Genomic DNA, 11,745 nt, shown 5'->3' with positions numbered 1-11,745 from the left:
TGCAAGCTACCTTGGGAGAAGCAGTCCATGCATGCAAATCAATTTTGCTCGGTCCTGGAGGGAACTGGTCAACTCAACTGCACATGCAATAGTATGCTCAACTGGGAGGAAAAAAAGCGCATTTCTGGGAGGGCGCTAGGCTGGCTTCTCAGAGGGATCATGCAATTACTGGGCAGCGCAGCTAACTTCTGCCCATAATTACGCAATTTTTTGGCTGAGTAGTCCTACTGGGAGGAATTGCACAATTTGTCCAGTGAACAGTGACAGGCATATTTGCGCAATTTTGGAGCCCCGTAAGCTGCCAAACATAATTACGTAATTTCTGGAGGGAAGGTTGGTTCCCCTTCAGAATTGCACAATTTCTTGAGGGACCTGCTTAGCCAGCAGTTGGACCAAGTGCAATGAAACAGCCTGTGAGGGGGATGCAACAAGCTTTGATGGATAGGCTTTCATTTTGCAAGAAAAACACTAAAGCTTGTGTACTTGACAAGGCAAGACATGTTTCTGTGAAACGTTGGTAGGGAGGCTCCAAAACGAGGCTAAGGAAACGTTTTGGAGGGTGGTTGTAGCCGCTACAACACTTGGCGACACACTGGTAGAACTCCAGCTCTCCGAATAGACCTTGTTTGTGAAAATCAAGTCTAACACCTCCATAAGTATTGTTCAGTTCTCAATTCGTCTTGGTTTCCACACTTGCTTGATTGTAATATGTAGCATCTACCAAGATCTTGTTTGATTGACATACATTCCAAGCCAAGTCAACACAGTTGTTTCGATTGGGGTTGAGGGGTATATTGGTGCACAACCAGTATAGTCGTCAGAGTTTTAATTTCATCTCTGGTGTTGCTCCGCTGCCAGCAGGCCTAGACAGTACCCCGACGGAGTCACACAGGAACACAAGCGTCGCTCCACTACCAGCGAGCCTAGTCAGTACCCCGACAGAGTTACTTGCATCACCTCTCTGTGAAATAAGCCTTTCTCTTCTTTCGCCTTATCATTTTTCATTTTTTCAAAATTTCTTCACTTTTCACTTTTTCATTTTCATAACTGTGCATAGCACTTATTCATTTCAGACGTGGAAGAGGGATCTCGACTTATTGAGATCAGAAGAGGTTGTTCCTTTACAGAAGTAGTTTATTATATACCTCTGATGTGCCTGTTAAGGTTTTCCCCCTCACCTTACTCTACTTGACTGAGATGCCAAGGGTTAACCCAAAAAAAACCGACTAGAGTAGGTGACACTAGCTAGCATGCAAGCATTGTGTTTTCACCAAGGTTCACTTCAAACAGTACGTATTTTCCATTGATGTATCATGGAATGAAGACAATAAGTTCTTTTGTAAGAGAGCGGATAACAGATAACCAAATGTTGATAGTTGTACAAGTCCTCTCGTACTTTACCCAGCCTTTTTCAAGAGTCGCACACGGTCCATTCGAACTAACCTACGGACATAAACAAGCAAACAAACCAAAAAGAAAATCAAGAAGCAGAATCAAATGCATATGCAAAGTGAGTAAGCAAACAAACAAGCAAGAAAGAAAACACACAAAGAAAGAAGAAAACATGCATGCAAGCAAACACTACTCCTACTCCTAAGCTATCACTGCATGGGTCATATCACATGAAGTGATACTTCCAATGTAGTCACCAGCGCATTGTTTTACCCATGTCAGTGAATGCATGGTTCGCAAACAACACAGTTGGGCGAACCAGCAGATGTGAAAGATACAATAATCAAGACAGACACACTCCGAGCTTACAAGTGTCCATAAAATAAAAATGAGTGAATGTGAATGACATGCAGTCTGTGAACATACCATAATGTTTTGTGACACTACGTGTATATGCTAAGCACACATATACTCTTGAATGTGACATGCGAGTACATGTGAGGAAGGTAAACCACTTACGTTGCGCAAGTGTGCTTCCGAGTAAGATTCCTCCAATGCATGAGCGATGGGATCATGTAGTTCAAGTGGAGGAAGTGAAATATGAGTGTTGGATTTTTCTTCAATGCATATAGATGAGTGATGAGGAGCCTCAGGTATTTGAACAATTTCCTAAGCAGAAGTGAAAGCAACATCGGGACAGCAAGGGCCTGACATAACCATCAGCTCGGGCTGAAGTGTCTTGACAGTCTGGGGGGTTTCGACGTCATTGATAGATGGATCATCGTAGACCAGTGGCTTAGACGGATTAAGAATGAGTGAATCAACATCGTGATCGAATGCTGAGGTAAAGAGATCACGACAACCAAGACCAAAAAAATCAGGATGTTGGTCGACATCTTCATGATTTGATGAATCACACAGAGGGGTAGATGAGAAGCAAGGATGGTTACCCTCTACATTTTCAGAAAAAGAAGATGAAAGATCAAGTGCATTTTCAATTAATGATTGGTCCTCTTCGTTGTCAGGTGATGTATTGATATCCGGTGTGTCTTGCGAATGATCAACAATGGGTGCATCCGTGGATGGAGATGCACATGAAAAATCAGGGATGGCAGGATCATCAAGGATGACAGGAAAAAAAAAAGGAGGTATAGACAGATAGGGATGGTCCTCCACTACCGATGGATGTTCAAGCTCCCAGTCATACTCTTCGTGGATGACAACGCATGTTGGTTGTGCAACACCAACTCCGTCGACAGAGCGATCCTCGTTCAAAATAGGTGTAGAGTTCTGAATGGAAGAACACAAGACAATGAAATCCAAAGGATGATCAAAGTATGAAGATGGAGGTTGAGGTAAAAAATACATGTGATAACCCAATGGATTCGCAACCAAGCTTGCGCAACAATCGAAAGGAGTGATTTCGGGAGGATGTGATGGTTGAAGAGATGTGTATACCTATTCTCCCACATCACTCTGCAGTTGTGGAGTTATTCGATGAGGGGACGGTGGACAGTCACTTGTGACAGTGACCGTGTTCATATGTGATTGTGTAATTCCATCACTGAAGTATGCTGAGCAGGGTTTGAGCATGAACTTCTTCTTGGGATTAACATATTGGATAAGGAAATGTTCAAATCTGTCCATGAGATACTGAAATTTCATCTGAATTTTCGAGGTTTCAAACATGAATAGATGGAAGCGCTCCGAAAACTCCATAGGTGATTCATGTGAGGCCTTCTGTTGTTTTAACAAATTTTTATCAACTACTTCAGGATCAAAATGATGGAAAATATATTCTGTTAGATCGCTAAATTGCTTGAATGAGTGCACGGAGTTATGAGGTAGTGTGCCACACCATTGTGACGGGTGGTCGCAAAGTGTGTGTGCAAGCAGAAAACAGACCTTTGTTTCATTAAAATCTTCCATGACGTCCATGGGCGCATGGAAGTCATCTAAGTGCTCAAGCCAGGCCACTTTGCCTTCACCATCATACGTGATTTGTGACAAGTGATCCCAAAACTCCCTCTCGATGTGAAATATATGTCTGTTGGACAGATATTTCGGAGGGCGAACTATAACAAACTCCATGATAGAAGTGTGAAAAATCAAAACAGATGATGAGGACTCAGCTTGTCATCTAGCCCTCCCTCTAGTTCCAGAAATGTTGACGGTGATGGACCCTCCAACATGTCAGGGGATCTCCCCGATAAGAAGTTCTAATTAGACCTCAGACCGTTTGGTGTAGGAGCCCCAACAGTGGGTCGTACAATAATGCCTTAACCGCGCTTTCGCACAGAGGCAAGTAAGATGTCCCTATTGGTAGTAAGGATGTGAAAACTGTTGTAAGTCAAGGAAGGTGCATGAGAGGTTCTAAAACACGGAGAGTGAGGTGAGTGTACCCCTTGGAAACCTGTAATTGTACTCAGCTTGGAAGGGAACACACGAGAAAAGATGCATCACCAGCTGGAAAGAAAGATAGCGAGCAATCCAAAGTGATGTTTAAAGAAACAACACATCTGCAACAATATTTATACATTTGCATACAAAATATTTCATACACAAATGCGTAAGTTAAATAACATACATTGCTATAGCAACCAGAATAGTCCAACTACAATAACAAAATATGCATGAAAATGTGTTGCCTCTTTTATATTAATAAGTGTAAGTTTCAGTCATACAATACATCCATGTCCAACCACTAGTTCCGATAATGGAACATTACATCCACAACCGCCTGCTCCTCCAAAGAGATATGGTAGCTCTATGCATTGGAGAAGTCAAGGCGCATTACAATATTGTCCAAGCTTTTCTAAGATACTCCTATCGAATTTGGCTGAACAAAATCCCATACAATGAGTTATGAGGTACTATTTATTGAAAAGCGTGGGGTGACCCTTGACATTCCCCTTTGAGACCATTCACCTACCCTCATGACTCTTCAACTACTCTAGATTGTTACATTCAACTATCGACACTTGGACTTCCACTTAAAAAGACGTTACATTACAATGCACATGTTCCCATGTGAGACAAAATGGCTTGAGAAATCCATGCAAGACATCACTGACACTCGGACTGTCGTGGTGAGACCAACTCTTTGACATGCTTGTGATGGTCGAAGGTGATGAGCTGATGCCAAGATTGGTTGTCCGTGATGGTGTTTGTGCACTCAATGGTGACATCTTGCTGAAGCGAACTCTTGCCTTCGTTGCATCCACTGATATGGTTCCTCTGTCCAACTTGTCGGATAGCATGTGCATGGTCCTCTTGGTGTGACAGGACCGGCAACATGTTGATGCATAGTGTCTATGTTGCTCTACAAGCATGTGTTGGTGGTCGTGCACATCAACTTGTTGAGGTACATGTTCAGCTCCAGTCAGACTTGCTACTTGTCTTCGCCTCAGTGAGTGTGTCAAATGGGTGGGATCGCATGCATGTGCACAATGACATGCATGTTGTTGCATTCCCTTTCATGCGATCAACAACACTACTCACCTTTTCTGCTCCACGCCAGCTGTTGGGATGGGTCTATAACTTGTACAGGCGCAATTTCATCCGTGAGTGCATGTTGCACCTCTTGTTGTAACTGTTCCTGCTGCAACTCATTCTCTCATCTATGCAGCTCTTATTCTTCCTTGAGTTGTTGCATCAGCACATGCAACTCCTTCTTTGTTCCGTTCTCTGCCTTCGCGCGATCTTCATGTCGCGTCATCACCTCATAGCCTGAGTCTCCAAAGTTGCTTTCATAACAAGTGGATCTCCTTGAGCTTGCAACTTTGTTCTGCCTCTGTTTTGTTAACAAAATTCCTCTTGCGTTCATTGCATTCGGTATGCTGCTTTCAACTATTGTTGATGGTATTGTTTCTTCCATCATATCTTGATATCCTTGTCTACGAACAACTTGATGTCTTCGCGGGTAGGCAAGTTCATGGACACTTGATCGACTGCATCTCCAAGTGTGGTCTGAATGGTGTCTTCAACTCTACTCTCCTGGAAACCATTTTGCCTATGCTGCTGAGAGGCAGATGAACACCTATGATACCTGGAGACATGGAAACACTCATGGCAAGCAATCTTTCAGTCGAAAACTAAAACGAACTTGAGAACTGACTTGAAACATACCTATGTGACTGATCATGAAGGTTGCGCAATTTCCATCAGAAGGTCAGGAGACTGACTTCCAAAACTGTGCAAGGCATAGTCTAGGCTATCAATAGGCTGATTGACTGTTGGAACTGCGCAATGCACAGTCCAGCCTAGCCTGTTGAGGATTGAAACTGCGGAATGCGCACTTTCCATTAGCAGTGACATGCAACTAGCAAACTGCATTGCACAGTTTTTGGGGCCAACAGGACACTGCCTCCAAGAATTGCGCAATGCATGCTTGGAGATCAGTGCCTAGCTAGACTTGCACAATTTCTAGAGGGAAGGCAGATCCTTCACTTCTGGAGATGCACAATGCTAGCTGGGCAAGGCACGTCCGGGCCAAGGCAACCCAATCTCGCGGATGGGCTACTGAAAACATGAGAATTGTAAATGTATGATGATATGAGTGCAAACAAGAGTTAATGGTCATCATGCAAACAACAAGCACAAGATTCAGAAAATTGGAAAGCATGCATGTGTGTGAAGCAAGTCGCCGCAACGGCGACCATGCGTGCAAAACAGTGTCATGCATGTGACAGCAGTGAGATGCGAACGAAAACTGAAACGATGCTTCTACAATCTAACATGCATCAAAATGATAGCAAACGTTCACTCAAATCAAGCAGACAACAATCACACTAAGTGAAACACAAAAAGCGACAGAAATTCAACACAAGACATGGAAGGCGGTCTTACCCTAAAACAGTTGAGCTAAATGTGCCAACGACTCCTAGATGCAATGTGGGATGTCAAATCTACAAGGTTGATGTGAGGAATTAGCTTTGCAGCATCTGGTTCATGAGTTTTGATAAAATCGAAAATGTGACGTGCATGCCACAAATCTAGGAAGAGCGACACTTGGTGGGAGGTTTCTGAAATGATCCTTGCATGCAACCTCTTGCTGCTAAAATTAGATCCCTGAATCAAGGGATGCCTTTGCATGTTGCCTTGGGAGAAGCAAACCATGCATGCAAATTAGTTTTGCTCTGTCCTGGAGGGAACCGTTAACTCAACTGCACATGCAACAGTCTGCTCAGTTGGGAGGAAAAAATGTGCATTTCTGGGAGGGAGCTAGGATGGCTGCCCAAAGGGATCACACAATTTCTTGGCAAAGCAGCTGACTGTTGCCCAAAATTGTGCAATTTCAGGGCTGAGCAGTCCTGCTGGGAGGAATTATGCAATTTTTCCATTGAACAGTGACAGGAATATTTGCGCAATTTTGGAGCCCAATGGGCTACCCAACAGAATTGCACAATTTCTGGAGGGAAGGCTGGTTCCCCTCCAAAATTGCGTAATTTCTTGAGGGAGCTGCTCAGCCTACAGCTAGACCAAGTCCGGTGAAACAACCTGTGAGGGGGATGCAACAAGATTTGAAGGATAGGTTGTCATTCTGCAAGAAAAACACTGAAGCTTGTGTACTTGAAAAATCAAGACATGTTGCTGTGAAACGTTGGTAGGGAGGCTCCAAAACAAAGCTAAGGAAAAATTTTGGAGGGTGTTTGTGGACGCTAAAACAGCTTCCTATTTAGATCCTTGTTAACATATGTCACCCATGTTGCAAGGATTTTGTAGGCTCAAGATTCCTCTTTATTCCCTCCGTGACTTTGAGTTGAAGCCTCATTCTTCTTCTTCTTCACTATTTTCTGGCCTTATATCCTAGAGGCTCCCATGTGTTAAGTTTTACTACTGCATTGCGTTTTGACCACTTTTGCCTCTTTTGGACTTAATCTGACTTGATTTTGACTCATGTAGAAGCCACTTTTGACCTTTTCAAGTTCAAACCATGCATTGATTAGCCTCTACGACTTGACACCTATTTTTTCCATCGAGAGAACATCCCCAAAGTGTCAATGACCAGCATCTGCCACCTTGCATTGAGCATAGGAATTTTCCAGTACCAGGAACTAGTGAACTTTCCCTTGACACTCATTCTCTCCATTGTACTATAGGCATTATTTTATTCTTTTTCACGCTTTAAATGCAAAAAATCAAAAAATCAGTATTCCAAAAAAAAAGTGGGAATAGGACAATTTCTTCATCTTTTGATGGTAGCGAGGGTCATTCGTGTTTCCCTTGAACAAAGAACTTAAAATGAGTCTTTCCTCCATCAGGATGGGACTTAGTATGGCTCTAGGGAAGCCATAACCTTGTTCTTCAGTTATTCATCCTCTGGTTGGTTATCTCTTCCAATCATATGGAGATTTTGTTAATGCCTCCTACATTGCAAACTTATACAAAGTTATCTTATGCTGCCATAAACTCACATCAAGTCGTGCTTTTGTTCAAGGGAAGTAAACTTATGTCATCCATTTTGTGGTGTCTCTTGACTCATTTCTGCCAGCCATACCCAGTCTGTCAAGTTATATTTAGTATCACATTAGTTATTTGGTCCATCACTCATGCTAGTTAAGGAGGTCCCCATTGACTTCTTACTGGCGGGTCTTCTCTTATTGACTCCGACAAATTTCTCTAAGAGTAGAACTAGAGTCGCACCCTAGCCCTATTTACATCATTGATAGGTGACCTTGTGCTCAACGTCAATCATTACCATGGGTCTTTAACAAAGTGGTTTCTATTGTGTTCGATGTAAACTTACATTATCACACATTGGGATTTGTGCAGTACCGTGGTTTCCATTTAACCCTATTGGTGGATTCCTCGCCTCTATGTAAGCCTTCATTATTGTTTGGTTTATAGGATTTCTTTCGTGTGCTAGCCACATCTTGTGTACGCTGGAAAAGTACTTCGGAATGGTTACTTCATCTCTCTTCATCGAAATTCTTCCAAATTATTGGCATGCGGGTTACACTCACACTGGTTGATGTGGGATGCCTTAATGCCTTCCTTCCAGTGGATATTTTCCCATTGACTCGGAATCATTGCTTTGGGAATAAGGTCTATAGTCATTTTTTCAATACCTTAGGGTTTACAATCATTAGTGGCAAACTCCCTCTCTATCGACAGTAAGAATACATCAATGTCTCCTAATTGGTAGATTCTTTCAAGTGTTCAACTTCAACACATTTATTCGCACTTGTTAGATTGTATTGGGGTATCTTGACACTCATTATCATTATTGGTGAGTTGTCTCGAATTTGTTAACAATATACATCAATGACCGATCATCAAAGGATTTCTCACATGGTCAAATTCATCTCATTTATTCCCATAGTATAGAAATGTACCATCTGCGGTTGGTGAAGACCTCAGGTTGTGTCAGCATTTTGGTTCACTTGGCAGCTCCTTTAGTTTTCTGCCAGTGACACCTCCACCTTTATATGTTGTATTCCTTCACAACAACATCTTGCATGTTGGCACCTGATTTTATGTAGTATGACTATTTCACCTATATGACTTTGTACTTTTATGAGGATCAGTTATGCAGCATCATTGATCAGTCAATATTCTAGCATCATTGATTAGTCAGTCTTCTAGCATCATTGATCAGATATTCTTCTATATGTGACATTGATACATAGCTCCATTGTGTTCCTTTACGACTATGATTTGATGATCCGCTATATATTCTAAAGCTCCTTCTACTCACTTATGTATACATTCTAGATCCACTTTATACTTGATCAGCAGACATGCTTTATTATTTATAAGCATGGGCATGCACACCTCAGACATGAGTTTTCTTTCTGATTCCTTCCACAAGTATTCGACGGGATGGAATCTGGTGATCTCCTCCTGGGTTCTTGGATGACTTCTCTCTCTATACTTAATATATTTCGGCCATCATGTACCCCTTCTAACCTCATATATTAGGGGGCATCTGTTATAGCATCATTTATCACTATTGTAGACTTAATGCTCTTATATGGCCTTGGGAAGCCTTTTCCCATGCAGACTTGATCTTATATTAAAAAACAATATTTCAAATTCCATACGTGACTTTTCCCACACTAAATCACGTACATACATGGGTCCTATAACTCTATACCCACGAATACCTTTTAAAATATGAAAAAATAAAATTAAATGTTATTTTTTGGGCAGGGTTCACGGGTTTTTCTGGGAGCCCACCTATAGGAACTTGTAGCACAATTTAATTAACTAATTTCATTTGGTATATATACACATCTTGGGTAGGCCTAGAATACATAATAGAAGGGATAACAACATTATACCCACTTTTCTCCCAGATCAAGTTTGATTTTCCCATGCCTCCTACACTCCTAGTCTCTATGGAAACCATGGTTTCCTTTGCAGTGATTTCCATCATATTTATATCATCTCCTTCAAGTTGTTAGAGAGGTTGTCTTTGTGGCTCAGGCTAGATGGATCCACAGGAAGGCTTCGTTGGTTCTTTGTCTTGGATCAAGTTGTGCCTTTCCTGTACCTATTGTTGTTAATCAATAAAGAAGCTCATGTCTTATTCCTGATATGTTATTGTCTCATGAATAGTAATTTGTATGATTATATGTGATGACCTATGATCGGAATTAGATCATTATATTTTTTTCATCCATATCTATGCATTTGGAGTGGAAAAAGTGGAGGAATCATTTCACTGGACCATTTTTACTGGCAAGACCCAGTTTGGCAAAAAGGGGTCTGAAACCTTCCGGGAGGGTTTCGAGGCAGCAAATAACGTTTTTGGGGGGTAAAAAATTGTTGCTTAAGTGTAGCACCCTTTCATTCTATTCTACAGACAGAGAAATTTCCAACGGCACAAGAATCAGGTCAATTGGAGTCCATATGCAAAAGTTATGCCACTCAGAAGTTGACCTTCCAGTTTTCACACCTATAGTTCTGGAGGATGTCGCATCAGCCCCATTATTCATGGAAAAGGGGATAGCCACGTGTTTTTGATGTAAAAGACTCAAGAAGAGTCTATTTTGTAACTCTAGTTAAGATTTGGTGTAGTCAAAATTAACCACTAGTAAGTTATCGAGTTGTGTTATAACCAGGCCGCTAGGAGGTAGAGGCATTCCATTCTTTCAAGAGAATTTTGTTCCATAGTTGAGAAAAGATATCCAGGAGAGATAGGAGGTAGAGCAAAAAAAGAGGATCTGTGCACTATAACAGCCCATGGGCCATAGACATTACTTCTTTGTATCTGCAACCATATTTCCATACAGAGAAAGAGAGCAAAGCGGCCTCACCTTCCAATTGGGTTTTCTCCCAAAAGGGTTTCCCAGAGAGCATATCTTGTGTATTATGTGTGTGTAAGCTTATTTTTTCGTTCTCTACTTTTCTGCTTGATTTACTTTTACATGAATGCACTAATTATAGTCAATTTTACATATCTATAAATTAAATAAAACTGTAACAGTGCAAAATCTCATATTTTTAATATAATATTATCAATCTGTTGTGACAAATTGTCCAGTGGAATATCCATGATGGTTTATGGATCATTTGTTATCATAGTAGGTTTCTTTGGTTATTTTGTGGAGATTGCAAGGATCTAAATCGGTGAGGTTGAAAATCGTAAAATCCTAATCATGGGCAACGAATATGTAAATGAACCTCGTGATCCTACAAAGGTGAGGTTTTTGTGGCTCGAAGAACAAGTTGCGGATATAAAATGCAATGTAAACCTCCTCATGGCGGCCCTAAGAAATAAGCTGGGGATATTTGGAGAAGAAGGGGGTTCGATCACAGAGGAAAAATCAGAAGGGGGGTCAAGAGATCGGGAAGACGCAGATAACCAACCGAAGAAAGAACCTGGCAAAGATCAACCCATTTCGAGTACTGTGAAAAAATCCCTGTTTAAAGTGGAAGAAAAAGTCAATATCAAGCCATACCACAATGAGATCGACAATCTGAAGCTGAAACATTGTGTGCAACAAATGGAAGTTTATTTCAGTTTCCATCAGATCGAAGGGCAGAAGATCTCATTCGTGTGACTGAAATTGAAGGGCCATGCACTGACTTGGTGGGAGAGCCACACGGAAGCCTTGAGTTTGGGGGGAGAATCTCTAGTGACTAAGTGGGAGGACTTCAAAACCCTCATTAAGTCACAGTTTTATCCCATTAGGTACATGGAAGACCAATGGATCCGATAGCATTACTTTGGGCAAAAATCAGGCCAAAGCATGCAGGAGTACACCACAAGATTCAGAAAAATGGCTATAATGTTGGGTATCTCTCCAAAGAACACAAATGTACTCCTCAAGTATTTGGGGGGTCTGTACCACCATCTATGTGATAAAGTGATGTTGTTCAAGCCCAAAACGGTGGATGAGGTTT

The 11,745-nt window shown here is 41.6% G+C and overlaps 1 protein-coding gene across 1 annotated transcript in view; it reads right to left on the bottom strand.

Annotated features, from left to right (window-relative positions):
• Positions 1-1,311: 1,311 nt before the first annotated feature.
• Positions 1,312-11,745, bottom strand: part of LOC149186510 (uncharacterized) — a 29,588-nt gene continuing 19,154 nt past the window's right edge. Inside the window, exon 2 of the mRNA XM_089409374.1 lies at positions 1,312-1,443. Coding sequence (XP_089265500.1) covers positions 1,312-1,443 — 132 coding nt within the window. The remainder of the gene's footprint in view (positions 1,444-11,745) is intronic.

The sequence above is a fragment of the Pinus tabuliformis genome, chromosome 3_1 (assembly GCF_031772625.1).
Source record: "Pinus tabuliformis cultivar Carrire ecotype Pingquan chromosome 3_1, CPIR1, whole genome shotgun sequence".
Lineage (NCBI taxonomy): Eukaryota > Viridiplantae > Streptophyta > Pinopsida > Pinales > Pinaceae > Pinus > Pinus tabuliformis.
This window is presented reverse-complemented; position numbering and strand designations above follow the sequence as displayed.